The 17,637-nt window shown below is 39.8% G+C and overlaps 1 protein-coding gene across 1 annotated transcript in view; it reads left to right on the forward strand.

Annotated features, from left to right (window-relative positions):
- The first annotated feature begins 237 nt into the window (after positions 1–237).
- The window catches only part of onecut1 (one cut homeobox 1), a 54,302-nt gene continuing 36,902 nt past the window's right edge, over positions 238–17,637 (forward strand). The window contains exon 1 of the mRNA XM_039770286.1: positions 238–1,572. Coding sequence (XP_039626220.1) covers positions 489–1,572 — 1,084 coding nt within the window. The 5' untranslated portion in view covers positions 238–488. The remainder of the gene's footprint in view (positions 1,573–17,637) is intronic.

The following is a 17,637-nucleotide window of genomic DNA, read 5'->3' on the forward strand; positions in this document are numbered from 1 at the left end:
CACACACACAAGCGCAATTTCCTCTTGAAGTTTGCAGCGTTGTCTTGCAGCTACATGAAACAGTTAAAACAAGTGACGAGCCGGCAGGGAGCACTTCCACCTTAATAATTGCGATGATGTCACAGGAGAGGAGCGGCATGTGAGTAGGCAACGGGAGGGAGTTTGGGGGGGGTTGACGGATCCAATGCGCATGCTCGCCCAGTGGGAGCCGCAGCACCAGAGCTGTGGAAAAAGAAATCGAAACAGTACGAGACATGGCTAGAGATGGCGAGGGACACGATCAGACTGCGACCACGGCTGCTGATGCTCTTTTAGGCAAACGGGGGCCTTAAAGCCATACCAGACTAAGGACACCAACAACCATAGCAACAATTCCAACAAAGCTTTGCAACAGAAACCAAATCTCGCTTGGCGAATGTGAAGACTTCTTTGGACAATCCTCAAACAGATCAGATAGATGTGTTGTCCACAAGCTTGCACGAATAGTAATGAATGCTCAGCTGACGATGGAGAATATTGGCGATCTGCACGGGGTGAGTCATGAGCAGGTGCCAACTACGGCTGATTTGATGAACAGTAACAGCCCTCATCACAGAAGCTCCGTAGCCCATCGCAGCAACCACTTGTCAACCCACTCTCGCTCCATGGGCATGGCATCCATCCTTGACGGCAGCGACTATCATCACCATCGGCCACCCGACCACGCTTTAACGGGACACCTGCACCCCGCCATGACCATGGCTTGTGAGGCGCCCCCGGGAATGAGCATGAGCAGCACCTACACCACTTTAACCCCTTTGCAGCCGCTACCTCCCATCTCGACGGTCTCGGACAAGTTTCCTCATCACCACCACCACCATCATCACCATCATCACCCCCACCAGCGCATACCGGGAAATGTGAGCGGCAGCTTCACCCTGATGAGGGACGATAGAGGTCTGGCTTCTATGAACAATCTTTATGCTCCATACCACAAGGATGTCACCAGCATGGGACAAAGCCTCTCTCCCTTGTCGGGGTCAGGGCTGGGAGCCATTCACAACTCCCAGCAAGGTCTGCCTCCTTACGCTCAACCTGGCGCTACCATGCCCAGCGAGAAGATGCTGACACCAAACGGATTTGAAGCCCACCACCCTGCTATGCTGGCCAGGCACGGTGATCAGCACATGACAGCTTCCTCGGCTGGCATGGTGCATATCAACGGGATTCATCACCATCCCCATGCCCATCTCAATGCCCAGAGCCACGGTCAGGTTTTAGGCTCCACCAGGGAACAAAATTCATCATCAGTGCCTGGATCGCAGGTCAATAACGGAAACAATTCAGGACAAATTGAAGAAATTAATACCAAAGAAGTAGCCCAGAGGATCACCACCGAGCTTAAAAGGTACAGCATCCCGCAGGCCATTTTCGCTCAGAGGGTGCTGTGTCGATCGCAGGGGACCCTCTCTGACTTGCTAAGGAACCCCAAACCTTGGAGCAAGCTAAAATCAGGCCGGGAGACTTTCAGAAGAATGTGGAAGTGGCTCCAGGAGCCGGAATTCCAGCGAATGTCTGCTCTCAGGCTTGCAGGTGAGTACAGATTTCACTTTCTGTTTTAACCTCAAACGAACCATGTGGAGCGAGAAAAAGACACGACTTTGTGTGGCTTTAAAAATAATTGTAATAATAATCATAAAATAAAAAGTGGTGTCTAATCCCGACTTCAATGGTTCATCTGATTTTATCTCGAATATTTATGTTGTAAAGGTGATTTTTTTTTGCTTCCCCCATCGCACAGCCTTGTGCACCTAAAGCCGTTTTATATCGGGTCTTCGGTTGGACAAAAAAAAATGAGGTTATGTTTTCAATTCGAAATATCGATCGATGGGGTTCTTTGTAAAGCGACACCGCATCTATCAGGCGGGTGCCGTTTTTTTTTCCTATTATACAATTCAGATGGAAAATGGAAAATCAGAATATTTGAAAAAAAAAGACATAGACACGCACAATTCGTATTCTTTACTTGTGTGGCAATTTGCCGAACAAAAGCGTGTATGTTCATGGGGAAGGGATCAGGTGTCCGTACCTCTTGTCTGTCCGCTCTTCTCTATTGTCCTGCACCGTCCTGCTAAAAGAGACGAAGAGAACTGGGATGTCTTTTATTTCGTCTGCTTGTTTGCACGTGCTGCTTCATTTATTATTCGCCGTGTCTACTTCAGCTAACGCGTCTTTGTAGATAAGATGTTAATATGCTGGAGTCCCCCAGATCTTTAATAAGTTACCTGGCCCAGGGAATGCTTTTGTATGGATATAAGCAAGGTGTGTATGTGTGTAAGTGGGGGTCTCTCTGTGTTGATCCCATCATATTTTCAAATTAATCATTTTAAGTGTGTGTCTGTAAAAGAAATCAGTAAAAAGGGTAAGCAGTCATTTTGTTGTGTTATTTGGTCTCGGTTGACAGTTAAGGTGACAAAGGAAGCTTAGCACAGGAGATCAGAAAGGCAATTTAGTAATAACAGAAGAAATTAATAGCAAAGCGGATCACCAGCGAGCTGATACCATATAGAGAACAATGCAGATCAGGATTGCCAGCACTTTGTTTTGGGTTTTTTTTTTTTTTCTAGCTGTTTTGGTTTTTGTTGTTTTTGCTTGTGCACAGCATGTTTGGATTTAGTGACGTGGCACGGACTGAGGTTTTGTTAATTAACTGATAGGTCTCCATTAATTTGTCCCTGGAGAATGAGACACAGTCAATCTGAACGCAAGTCAGGGGCACTGATCCGTTTCACAGAATGAGAGAGAGAGAGAGAGGGAGAGGGAGAGAGAGAGAGGGAAAGAGTCACCCCCCCTCGAGTGCACAAAGGACGGCTGTTCTTTAAACGGGGGCCACATTCTAAGCGAAAAGCCGTCGCATTCATAATGTAAAACTGCTGCACATTAATTTGACGGTCATATCTGATATAATGTTAGGATTTTTTGTGTATGTGGGTGACTGCATGTGGACACGCCCTCTTTTTAAGCCCACTGTCCTCTGTATGTCGGACGTATACGATTTTCTTGTATATGCAGCACACCTGCTTGTGTCTTAAATGTGGTCTCATCTTCGTTAAGATGCTATGAACTTTTTTAAACCTTTTTTTTAATGTGGTAGCTTTTTTTTATTGATCTATGAGCAGACCCCCAACCTTAGAGGCCAATCAGAAATAGCACAGTGAGAAATTTTATTTAGCAAGTGTTCGGATCAGAATACAAAACCAAACGGCTGCCGCAGACAAAGAAAATATCCTTAACGCTAACAATAGACAAATCTCGTTTTATTCGATCTTGTGTGTATTTTTACGACAGTTTGGCCGACTCGAGTCCTCATTTATTTACATGGATCAATACTGGAAACGACCACTTGAATTAGAATATGTTGTTGAAGACCCTTCTGCGTGTTATCTGAATGTAAACGCTGGCAATTCAGACTGGCTGACCCAGTGTGAAAAGAAGAACATTGGGTCAATTGCAAAAACACACACACACGAATAAACACTCTTACACAATAATTCACCTGTTCTTTGATAAAAGGAAGGCTGAAGCTTGGGGGAAATCAAACAATAAAACGGCCTTGTCTTTAGACGGGACAAGCCGGGGTGACACCGTGTTTTCGATTCTTATTATTGCCGAATTATTAAGAACATTTTTAACATTTGTATAGCATTATCATATACAAAATATATTCAATCACTAAGTATTTAGGCGTCCAAAATTGATTTCGCGTGAGCCAAGTTTGTAACTTCAGTCCTGGGCCTTAATAAGCAACAAAACTAACACTTGTAAGTTACTCCTCCGAAAATTTACACGACTACATTTAAATGTATTACATATTTATTAAATATCCAAAACGAACAAGTACGATGTTTAATGTTCGTAATATTTAAGGGCAAATCTTTAAGAAAAAATATATGCACAATACACGGAATGCAAATGTCGCAAGTTTAGAAGTTGAAAGTATTTGTAAAAATATAAAATAACGATGTGAGTCCTGTGGTCAGTGAACATTTATATATAATGTAATGTAACGTAATGTAATATATATATATATATATATATATATATATATATATATATATATATATATATATATATATATATATATATCAGATCGTTATTTTATATTTTTACAAATATAAATCTTTCAGCTTCTAAACTTGCGATATTTGCATACTGTGTATTGTGCATATATATTTGTTCTTAAAGAGCTGTAGTCTAAAATCTGACTGTGAAATAAATACACACAGAGAACTGTTTATTGATTACCTGCAAAAGTCAAAGAAACTATGTGAGCCGCCTTCTAAGAAGCTATATGTAAAATTAATATTGATTATTTAAATATGCTTCGATTACACGGCAATTAATGATTCGCTGTCCTCCAACTCGGCAGGACTTTCTTTCTGGGCTTTTCAGAGGAAATTCCTTTTGTCATCGTTTGCAGTTCCCGTACAAGAACGGGCAGAAGTTTTGTATCTCAAAGAATAATAATTCACGTATTCACAACAACAACAATAATACTAATAATAATCATAATAATTATTGTTATTATTGTTGTTGTTATTGTTGTTGTTCCTATAATCATAATAATAACAACAGTAGCAAAACGTGATGAATGCAGAGGTGTAAACGCCTGGTTTGTGCTCTCACTAAATGTAAGCAATATTTCGGTAACCCGATGTTTTTTCTAGTCCGTTCTTTCTTGTTTTGTTCTATTTTTATCTTTTTTTTTTTTCAAAATTGTACATTAATTTATACCTATTTTTCAATGACATTACGTTTAATTAAAACGCTAGAGTCCATTAGAATAAATGCATATATTTTATACAATTTTTATTAATGTATAATAATGAAAAAATATATATTTGCAGGCATCTACTATTTCTTTTACAATTTCCTTTCAGTTAAAAATATTAATTTGTTGAAACTGACAAAATATTTTTTTTTCGTGCTAGCAAGACAAAATTAATCTTTCGCAAGCAGATCGAATCCGTTGTGCGGTTTTACACTGGCGTGGGTATCCTGTATGTACGTACCTACTTAACTCGCATGCACACGCAAATTACATTTACAACAACCAAAAAAATAATAATAATAATAAAATAAATGAAAGAAAAGAGAAGAAAGGAATTAAACGCTAAATATATTTTTATCCCGTATAGTTCTAGTCCAAATGGATGCTATTTGGAATTAAGTACAGGTAAATATCTCGTTTATATAAAAACGAAGAAATGGCATTTGGTGAAAATGCAAAGAAAGAAAAAAATAAATAAAAAATAACCAATAAAATAATGAATAAATAATAAATGTTTGTGATGATCGATTTGGTCACCTCGTCCTGTCACACTTGTTCCCAAACAGTCCCCCGGCCAGACTGATGTTTACTCCATTATGCTGACCTCTCTGGATAAAAGCGTCTGTTAAGCAGATAAATGTAACTGTAAAGCTGAACTAAGTCATCTTGGGTAGGTTGTCGGTATTTTTCTTATTACACTTCACAACAGCATCTGAATTTATAGGCCAAAACAATACAAGTATGGTGTTATTACTGGTAGTAGTGTCAGTACTGTGGTTTTGATTGCTGTGATTTCCGGGATAAAACTTTCGGGATTTTCAATGATTGTATAAAGAAATCACGCAGCGAGTGTTAAAACAATTAATCGAATTTGTACATAATTATTACTTAATGGATATTAGGTAATAATGTATGTGTTTGTTTCAATGGCATTACAATCAATTATTATTATTGTTAATTATTATTATTATTAATCACTGTATGTGGGCGCAGAATAATGGAGAAATGCGCACCTATAGGAACTGCTCAATGCATGTGTGTCGGCGGGACGGTGGAAGGTATTTCTTAAAAATATCGAAATCTACACGTCACTAATCAATAACGAACTATAGAAGTGATATTAATAAGTAATTAAAAAGTATTGAGTGCTTTCACTATTTCTAGCTCTATCGAGTACTGGAGTTTTTAACATTAAGAGGACAAGGCATTGGTGTGAAGTTTTGCTCATTTTCATTTTGTCTGTAATTATTTTGAAAATAGGCTAGTTTCGTTTTCAACGCATCGAACTTTATGTGGAAACTAGAAGGTGTTCAAAAATAAAATTAGGAAATGGAGTTTCGCTGCAGCCCGCATTTTTAAAGCGCCTGCTGCTTTTGCTTTTGGGCCGACATGTTTGTTTCTGGTTTCAGGCGTGCGGCGCGCTCTTGCACCTTTCCAGTGCAGCCCGCCGGATTTCTGTTTTCGAGTTTGTAGCGTGTCCTTGCAGACTGTTTGATTTATAACCAGCTACTACACAATCTCATTTGCTTTTTTGTTAATATTTATCTAAACTGAATACGGCGTACACGCTTTAACTGCAGGGCACTGTAGGGTAAGTTTTGAAGAATGCGCAAATCCTTATATGGTTCAAGATATTAAAACATGAAAACATTCTTAACGAAAATATTTTTCGGAACTTTTATAAACGAAAACTAAGGTATTTTCCGTTAATAACTGTGTGTAGGTACAGTATGTAGGTTTTGAAAACCTCACGTCCGCTAAACCCAGGTGTAAAGCTCATTTTTTATTGAGTCACTTCTGCTCTAAAAATACTTAGTGAGCCTCCTCATCTGCATCCAAATAGAAAAGAACAAAATTTCATAAATACAACCAGTCAGAATTTCGCAATAGTGAGTGAGACATATTTTAAGAACAGCCCTGCCCAGCTCGTACAGCATCGGCAGCTAAGCGTTTACATCCCGACACTGTATTGCATATTAAGATGCAGTATCTGCGAATGTGCATTCTATTTTATTTAGTGCCAATAATGCTATAAGAAAAAAAAAATAAAATATACTTTTAAATTACACAGATGAAAAATTATTATTTCAATTTCTGAAATGTTGTTTTGAGTATTGTTTGATCCAGATTTTATAAGCGGCCTCCGCTTTTGTAATGGCTTTTATCACGCGCCTACTGTAGCATAATATTTTACCGTCACGTAAATGTGTTCAAGAAAAGAAACTGCTTGTGTTTGTCAGATGGAATGATAAACACCGTGTTTAAACCCTGGCCTACATAGGGGAAGGCCACTTTATTTATTGATTCATATCATGGTCTGATAGAACCAGTGCGCCATCTGCTGGGCATATTCTGTTCTTATTACAGCAAGTCACTTCCATTGTGAATCCGCTGCACTGCACACGTTGCCTTCATTTCATGCATCTAGATTTTTAGTGATTTGCCTAATATTTTCTCTTTTCTTACCCAACCATCTTTTTCCAATCATTTTTAATATATCCTTTAAACTAGAGACTTACACTGCGACAGGACGCAAAGTCAATTTCAGTACCCTGGTCAGCTCATTTCCCGCTCTTCATATTCTAATTAAAAGCTTTTTTACACGAAAAAAAAGAATCGACGCGTCGAATTTTCAGCCCTCCCAGAGTAGGTGTGATCGGCCCCTCCCACTGCAAGTCCCCTTCCAGGTTCAGAGAGCACCGTGTAGGCGAATGCAAACAAACACTCGCTCACTCACGTCCACGTGGACAGCAAGTAGCCAATGAGAGCTGGCGGTCAAGCATTAACACAAATGACCGCACCTTATAAATGAGCAGTCACCGGTGAGATTAGACCGACTCCTGTGTCCTGGTGTGTTTACAGTTCTCGGTAAGTGGGAATGATCACATATCCTAGTACAGTATACAGGAATGTGTGTGGTCGGGTAATTGGCGAGTCTAACTTGTACTCTTTAATAAAAACTGCCAGTGTTTTTTTCGGAGCAATGCTGTAAATAAACTATTTTCGATTCCCAAAAGATATATCCATATGAAAGTTTCAGAAATAAATTTTTATACATTTAGATCTGTAACAGATTCCATAAGTACCATGAATGGATTATAACCGATTAGTGATCTTAATTGTAAAAGAACTCTTGCTGCACACAGTTACAGGTTTTCTGTTCTGTTATATCCTACTTGGGTGGCCTTCTATACATTCAAGATTTATGTTTTGTCCACATGTTAGGGACCTTTTCAAAAACCAAAGAACTGATATCATATGCAGAGATCACTACCCAGAAAGAAATGGCTCTTTTTCAAGCTAAAGTTCTAGTACAGCCGTCTCCAACTTCAGTCTTGGAATGCTAAGGTGGCTACAGGTTTTCATTCTAAACCTTAAATCTTAATTAGTGACCTGTTTTACTGCTAATTAACGTCTCTCTTCATTTTAATTGACTTGTGTTTTTTACAATTCAGCCCTCTGAATTGCGTTCTCTTCCTTTTTTATCCTTAAACGGCACCTAAAATGAACGTAAAGTTAATGAGCTAACTAACACATGACTAGCTAAGTCAGGGCTTCAAACTCCACTTTTCTACTTAGAAGCTGATTCTGGCTGTTAGTTAAACCCGTTATTTAATTCCACAGCTTGTTGCAGCTCTCATTTTGCTACACAAGACATTTCCAAAACTGTTGATTTTCTCTTTTTCTAAGAACAATGACAAAATATGTTCTATACCTGAGCAGATCGACATTACTGAGAACTTCGCCTTTCTTTATTCTCAAATATTGTACAATGGGCACAGGTTAGCTGGTCAAGTTTTGGCTTGTTAAGGAAAAGAGAAATAATTAAGACATCTAATTAAGTCTTACATAGCAAATCAATTAAATTTAAGGCAAAAGAGTTTATTAGCAGTAAAAACTGGTCACTAACTAAGAAAAGGGTTAGAATGAAATCCCAGCAATACAGGACCGCAGTTGGAGAGACCCCTGAATTAAAGTGTCGGAGTCTTAAATAGCAGCTCCATTAGAATTAAGGCAAATGAAGTTAAATTAAGAGAAAAAAAAACTGGTCAATAATTAACAAAAGGGTTAGAATGAAAACAGCCTCAGTAGCACTCTGGGAAAGGAGAGTCACTCTTACAAATAAAGGTGCCAGAGAGATGCCATAGGGGCACCATTTTTGGTTCAGAAAATAATCATTCATGTGAAGGTTCCTGAAAGAACCTTTATTTATTCAGATGCGTACAGACCCCATAAATAACCATGAATAGATGGTTAGATGCTGTGAAATACCAATGGGTCATCATTTTAGAAGGACTCCTGCTACATACAATCACACAGGCTAAGATAATAATAATAATAATAATAATTCATTTTTTTTAAAGGCGCCTTGGGTGGCACAGTGGTAGCGCTGCTGCCGCTTCTCGGGTCCTCCCTTCATGGAGCTTGCATGTTCTCCCAGTGTCTGCGTGGGTTTCCTCCCACAGTCCAAAGACGTGCAGGTTAGGTTCATTGGAGATCCTAAAATTGTCCCTAATGTGTGCTTGGTGTGTGGGTGTGTGTGCCCTGCGGTGGACTGGCGCCCTGCCTGGGATTTGTTTCTGCCTTGCTCACTGTGCTGGCTGGGATTGGCTCCAGCAGACCCCCCGTGACCCTGTGTTAGGATATAGCGGGTTGGAAAATGGGTGGGTGGATAAAGGTGCCTCTCAAGGACACCTTACAAAAAGTCAATAGAAAATTTACTAAATCAAAGAATTAATAAAATAATACTAAAAGAAATTAACCATAAATAAAAAGAAAACTATACAATCATAAATAACAATATACAATTAAAATAACGTATAAATAATGTAACGTAACATAATAATGTATATATATATATGTGTGTGTATATATATGTATGTGTATATATGTATATGTATATATATGTATGTATATGTATATATATGTATGTATGTATATGTATGTATATGTACAGTACAGGCCAAAAGTTTGGACACACCTCCTCACCTCCACCACCTGGTGACTACCTGTTGAAGCTCATGAGAGAATGCCAAGAGTGTGCAAAGCAGTAATCAGAGCAAAGGGTGGCTATTTTGAAGAAACTAGAATATAAAACATGTTTTCAGTTATTTCACCTTTTTTGTTAAGTACATAACTCCACATGTGTTCATTCATAGTTTTGATGCCTTCAGTGAGAATCTACCAATGTAAATGGTCATGAAAATAAAGAAAACACATTGAATGAGGAGGTGTGTCCAAACTTTTGGCCTGTACTGTATATATATATATATATATATATATATATATATATATATATATATATATATATATATATATATATATGTATATATATATATATATATATATATATATATATATATATATATATATATATATATATATATATATGTATATATGTATATGTGATCATATAAATACAACACAGTAGGACTTTAGGGACCTTCAAAACTCAACTTGATGTTATTTTAGAAGAATGAATTGGACAGGACTGGAGAGCTTTGTTGGGCTGAATGGCCTGTTCTCTTCCAGATTGCTCTAATGTCCTAATGCAGGAACAGTCTTTATAATTGCAGGAACCCATTGGAGTTATATAAATCTGCTCTAATCTATTTATGATTATTTACAGAGCCTTTTGCTGGTCTAAATAAATAAAGGATCCTCCTGGAACCTTCATGTGGCTAATAACAATAATAATCTACTCAAAGCGCTTCAGTGAGTGGGGAGCCTCTTCAACCACCACTAATGTGCAGCGTCCACCTGGATGATGCGATGGCAGACATTTTTACCACACATGAGCTATTAGGTGGTAAAGTGTTGAGAGAGATAGCCATTTAGACACAGCAGAGGATTAGGTGGCCAGAATGACCAGGCTGTAGTGGGCAATTTAGCCAGGACTTTGGGATACACCCTACTTTTTAAAAAAAAATGCCCAGGCATCTCTTATAACCACAGAGTGCCAGGACACTCATCTCATCCAAAGAACAGTGCCATTTTTACAGCACAGTGTCCCTGTCCCTGTCACTGCACTGGAGGCACTGGGATCCACATTCACAACACCTCCTCCAGTATCAACCTAAACTTTTTCCTGGTTGGTCCTTCCATCCAAGTACTGGCTGGGCCTCTTAACATGCTTAGCTTCAGGTGGACGACCTCTTCTGAACTGCAGGTGGTATGGCTGATGGTTCTTTAGGGGGCCAAGAATTGGCATTGCCCTGAAGAAGCACTCTGGTACCTTTATTTTTAAGTGTGTAGGGTGGGCAACATGTTTTCCACTGTATTCAAATATAGTCATGTTCCACAACCCACAGCATCCAGGAAAAAAAGTTAATTTGCTAAAAATCTTGTTTCCAACTTTACAAAGGCATGGGGATCCTTTTGAAACCCTGAACCAGCAGGGCTGTTTCTTTATGTCGAACGTCACACTTTAAGCAAATATCACGTAGTCGAGTGCGTAAAACTTGTTTATGTTAAGTCAACTCATCCTAAGGCAGCTGTGACAATGGCTGTATCATTTTTTTAAGTATTAAAAGGTGTTAATTTTGAGCAAGTACGTGTCCCAAGACACATTATGCCTCTGTTTGAAATAAAATAATTTGATGGCTTTGTTTCAATGTTAATTAATTGAGTTAATTGTTTTTACGTCAATATAACTTGAAACAGCTACACAATACCAGCAAACACGAGCATTTTAAGTTACATTAACTTCAGTGTGACGTAATTTGAGTTCATTGTTTTGAGAGGTGTGTGTTTCGAGAGTTATGTCTAAGGGCCTAAAATCTACAAAATGTTATGTAATATTTTCCAGGAACTGTATTTTTGAAGAGATAATACATGAAGTTCTCTGATGTATTGTGTGCATCCTTGTTTTTTTTTTGTTGGTTGCTTAGATAACCGTAATCAAAAAAATGATCGCTATAATGATAACAATAAAGGAGCAAATTATAACTGAAGCCACTGAAGGGATTTACAAAAACTTGTATAGAAAACCCAAGGTTCTCATCTGGCAGCAATAATGAAAAATACAGCAGCTACAATAATCAGTGATTCTTGACACAGCTTACGTTCGGGGGAAAAGAAAAATCAATACTGAAGATTCAGTATATCCCAAGAGCACCCGGCATCTGGAAAGGGCTGTGACAAGAAAATATAATATTAATAATTAACAATTCATTTTGTGAAGCTGCTTAGTCAAAGCCTTGGCAGTCAAGTCAAGTGCCGCGTTGGAGCCATCCTTGGACTGAGCAATTCATTTCTTGTACTGTATAGCCCAATATCACACAACAAATGGCTCAACAGGCTTTAACAGGTCCCATTTCATGACAGCCAAAACACACCCAGGCCTCGACTTCCTAAGAAGACAAGGAAGAACTCCTTTGTAGGGAAACAAATGGAAGACATCTTGGGAAAGGCAATTCAGGGAGAAACCCCCTTCCAGGTAGGTGTGTCAAAAAAATACGTCAATATGACCCACAAAACAAAACACAATTCATCCGCTTCACAGAGTTGGATGGCCGATCTGTCATGGCCACCTCAGAAGTACAACACAACAGTACAAACTACTTTGTTCTTGCACAGCAAAACACACCCAAGTTCAGGCGCAGAGCACAGCAACAACTCTCAAGGTCAAATGCAAGAATAGATGACACCACTCACTAAATACTGAAGTATCACATACTGTATAAGGGTACAAATTTGGTCAAGTACATCAAAAAGAAAAGAGAAACTAATTAACATAAATGAGAAACAGCAGTGTCTGTCCATTAGGTAACTGTAAAACCCTGGACAGATTGTAACAAGCCAGACACAGTCAAAGTCCTGGAGACCTCGGCCAACATGCCGCGCTCCGCAACTACTGGCCATACTACAGCTGAGTCGGTGAAAGGACCCTTCTAGCAGATGATTCCAGTGCCTCTTTATCAAAGATGACTCTTCCCTAGTCAGGCAAACAACCTGGCAGTAGAGCAGTGGCACTGAGTGTCACATGAGTATACCGAGAAACGAAAACCGAATAGGGGCGGGTTAGTAACAGTTTATAAATATTGTATATTTTAGTACTGTTGACTAACAATGGAGATGCAGCATGCCCAGCAGCTCTAGTCAGGGTATGCTAAACTGAAGTTGTGAGTCTTCAGCCGGGATTTAAAAGGTGAGACTGAAGGGGAACCTCTTATAGTAGTAGGCAGATAACTCCACAACTTCAGGGCCCTGTAACTAAAGGCTCGACCTCCCACTGTTATTTAATTAATCCTTGGAATCCTAAGTGGGCTGGCATGTTGAGATCTTAATGTGTGATCTGGTTTTTAAGTAATGATAAGTGACACATGCTGACCCCATGTATCTGAGCCTGAAAGGAAAGACTACAGGAGCAGTGGCCGAGTCGGGATTTGAACTTGGGCTTTTGCAGCTGACCACGGCACCAAAACAACCACACAATAAAACGCTGTTATATATTACTCTTATACCTGACAACTGCGCAAATAAGTTGCAACTAGACAAAAATGCACATTTTAACGGATCGCTGAATGTGTCTCAAAACGTTTTTAATGCACTACAGTTGGAGCTGAAAAGTTTGAATTTCACTGCAGGATCATTTTATAGATTTGTCTGCCATAGATCATTCGCTCATCCTAAACATTTTCATAAACCTTCTGTCGTCTCTCTGGGCTCAGCCAGGTTGGCTTATTGTCATTTGGATAACTAATAGCTATGCGGATGGGGCAGGTGTGCCAGGGCCCATAGGGCTGGGGGCAAATAAAGAATTTATTTATAATTAATATGCTTGCCTATGTTACACCTGAATGAAAAGGTTAATTGTCTTGTCATTTCCACAACTCCATAGAGCTTAATCATGACTGTTGACCTTTTATGCAGCTTATATGCACTCTTAAAAATGCCAGGTCTTTAATGGCACTTGATGGCTCTTGACTGGGTTGTGTGGTTCCTCGTGGAGTTGTTCCTTGACAAAGCACCATTTCATTCTGTGAAGAGTTCTTTGCATATGAAGTTGGTTTTTTTTGTACTTTAAAAAACTTCCTAATATGTCGAAAACCAGGTTAATAAAACCTGGACATTGCTGTGTTATTATAGGCAGCGAGAGTCCTTTTAAAATCAGGACATAATGGGATTTCACAAATCTGTTATCAACTATCCAAGGTTATTTATGGATCTGATGGTTTTTTCTGGAAATTTCATGTGGATGGGTCCTTTGGGGAACCAGAAATGGCTGCCCTATTACATCTCTGTGCTCTGCCACCTTTATTTTTAAGACTGTGCTTGATAATCTCATTGATGATGGACATTTTAAATTTGATTTAATTTTATTTTACACTAGCTGTCCTCTGCGGCTCCGCCCACAAAGTAATGAAACTGGAGTTTAAAAATCAATGAAAAATGTAATAATTTGTATTGAGAAAAATTTATATCAACATCATTCTTCTCCAAGGGTCTCTTCATGTACAATATTTTTGGTTTTGCTATCAGGGGGAAGAATGTAGCTGTGATCTCTTTGCCAAAAATGTAAAAAGTTGGCAAGGTATCTCTGGCCTAGTGAAAGGTAGGTACGCTCCAATGTCAAATGTCACCACAATATCTGATCGTGGTCAGCTCTGACAGGAGAGCGTCCCCTGCGTGGGGAGAAGAGCACATGGCTATGATATATCTCTGAGCAGGTACCCTCTAAAACACATGGAGCTCTGATCTCTTCCTCAAAAACGTCAAACGTTATTCCTAAATAATCTGTAGATGATAATGTCTCCTGAACAAACAGGTATCACTAGCTAAGCAGAGGCTCCAATAAGTGGCGAAAGGTGGAGCGACTCTAACGGAGGCTGGCACGTGAGTGAGGAGGGCCCTGCCCGGCTCCCTACTCCTGAGGTCCCGCTTCTCCCTCCCTCGGCCCGCAGCCTGTCTCTCAGATTTGTGCAAATAAATCGGTGCCGCAACCAAACTATGGTACTTAGTGTGATGGCAGAAGTCATTCTCTCATTAAAAAAAGTGGACAGACAGACGTTGGATTTTATATACTGTATATAAAGATGAGGGTGGCCTTTTTTGTACTAGTTACAGTGGAACCTAGGGTCACGAACGTCTCTGAACACGTACAAATCAGGTTACGACCAAAAAGTTCGCCAAACTTTTGCATCTGTTCACGACCACATACTCGGGTGATGAACAAGCCAGTTTCCCCTTCGTTCATATGCGCAGATAATTTACGCACGTGTTCAGTCTGTCCCTGTAGAGTACATTGTTCTTGGTCAGATGTACATCATGCAGAGGGACTTTGTGGTATAGCGGGTCCACAGCTCACATCAAGAGGAGCGCGCGAGCGTGTCCTCGCAGGCATGCAGCTGGACAGTGAGCCCAAGCAGAGGTGTTTTGGCCGACACTCGTGGGGTAGAATGAAGCGGTCGCTCCAGCTGAGCGACCAAGGAGCTGGAGTGACCAGAAGAAGGACGGCTGGCCACATAAGGCAGAGAAGGCAGTTAAAGAATGCAAAAACTCTTGTTTTTAAAGAGACTGCTTCGAGCATTGTTTTAACCTTGTTGTATTTAATGAAGACTTTTTCTATTGGATTTTACCTCCACTTCACTTCTGATTTTATGGGATCATTTATTTATTGAAGGATTCTGAAAGCACTGCACTTAATTTAATTTGGACTTTGTTTTTGATTGTTGTTTTGTTGATTTCAATAAAAGCAATTGGCACTTTTGCACCATCTGATTCCTCCATTGTAGTGCCTCACTGTTGTGCTTGTCGGTAACATTACCAACAGTGATGGGTGTGATGGGTTTAAGGGCTCCCGGAAGCGAGATGGGAGCATGCAGCGAACCCGCATCGTCACAGACTTTACCTCAAAACTGTAATCTCCTCTCCACCCAGTTCCTCCTCACTTCCTTCATGCCAGAACTCGACTCATGCAAGGTTAGCTTTCTTGGTTGTTTATGGTTAGTTTTAGTATAAATTACGAATTTTTCAAATGTTCATTTTTTTCCCTGTGCTTAAAACTCTTTTAAAAAAAGTGTTTACAGCGAGCGGTTCTTGCAATGTTAGTTTTCTCTGTTCAAGGTTTTCTCAGTGTTATTCAATGTTTTTACATTTAGTTTACTATTACACTGTGCATTCTATGGTATAATTAACCATTCTTGTGCTTAAAAATCTTTAAAAAAATATATTTACATACAGCTCGTATGGTCCAGAACGGATTAATTGTATTTACATACAATCCTACAGGGGAAATTATTTCGGGTCACGACCAAATCGGGTTGCGACCAGAATTTTGGAACGAATTACAGTTGTGACCCAAAGTTCCACTGTACACCACCGTTAAATATTCCATATTCCGAGTATATTGGTTTAGAGGTTTTTATGGCTGAATGCCCTTCCTGAGGCCAAACTCCTTTAGTGACACACAAGAGGGACAGTGACCTTATTGTAGCCCCAGCTCACAGTCAGTCTAAATTTATTAGTGCACATATTTACTAAGAATTACAGATAATCACATACATTCGAAGCAGTAGCTTTCATCCTGATCTCCTTCTCTCTAAGCATTTCATAGTGATAAACATTATTGCCTGACTGGCCCCACCCCTGTAACAACATAATATTGCACCATGCTAATCAAACACCAACATGAACACAATTAAGCCATTCCGCTTCAATATAAAGTCAATGCAAAATCACTGAAGGCATCAAGAAAGAGAAGAACATAAGCAAGAAGTGCGTGGGCCTCCATTCAAGAGGACTGTCTGAGTGTCCCTTTCTGCACCGCAGAGCGCAGTTCTCAGTAGCAATGCTTACTTCCACACCTCTCTGTGAACTCCAAACTGAGCCATGTTCATTCTGTCAAACATTCTGGTACATACAGTAAGTAGGTTCTTAATATTTAAACACAGTCTTTAATTCATCTCTGTCTCTCCTAGATTTCCAAATACAACCTAAATTACGTTAAATTTGTAAAGGCTGTCCTATACACAGCACTACTGGGCACAAGCACAATGTGTCATACTGTGTTATACACTCACTGAGCAAATTATGAGGAACACCTGTACATTGTCACAGTTTGGAAGAGTAGTGCAGCCCACAATACACTTTAGAGAGCCTGGTGGGCAACCCTGTTTAATGTTAGCAAAACAAAATTATTATTACTGGCTAAAGAAAGAAAATTCAGCCAGTCTAGCCTGTAGTCGTGGTGGGAGCAGACTTACTTCAGGCAGCTCAGGAGCTCCTTCCATGTCCACATCTGGGGTCCGAGTGACACTCTGGAGACACCTCTTTGGATTTGATCCCACCTGGAAGAGGTGGGGCCTTCTCCGGGCTCTGTATGTAGCATCAGTATTGAGGGTTCTTCTTTGTCCTGCAGACAGAATCGTCAGTGAGAGCACCTCCTCGGATTTTGGTCTCGTCCATTACGGGAGATGGACATCTGAGGCGGAACTCCGTTAGCAGCGGTATTATTTTTTCTCTGTTTTTTAACATCCCGAGGTATTTGGATTTATTCAACCTGTTACCCATTACAGTATATGCAAGCATATAAAAGCATGAGTGGCAGAAAAAAAGCCTCAGAAAGAAACGGAAAAGACAACTAAAGCTTCATCCAAGCCTAAAGAGGCATCAAGTTCAAGCTCAAGGTACGGCCTGCCAGAGACTGACCTGGAACAGAGAGGCAAAAGCACAGACTTCCCGGGGCCCGACACTTTTGCATCATCTCCAGCCGAGAGACCACCTCTGTTTTCCTCTAGGGGGCGCTAGCTCCCTGGTTGGAATAAGTTCTTTAGTAATTGCGGTGTCTTAAGTAACCCAAAACTACATAGTGTGGCGAGTGGCTG

The sequence above is a fragment of the Polypterus senegalus genome, chromosome 12, assembly GCF_016835505.1.
Source record: "Polypterus senegalus isolate Bchr_013 chromosome 12, ASM1683550v1, whole genome shotgun sequence".
Lineage (NCBI taxonomy): Eukaryota > Metazoa > Chordata > Cladistia > Polypteriformes > Polypteridae > Polypterus > Polypterus senegalus.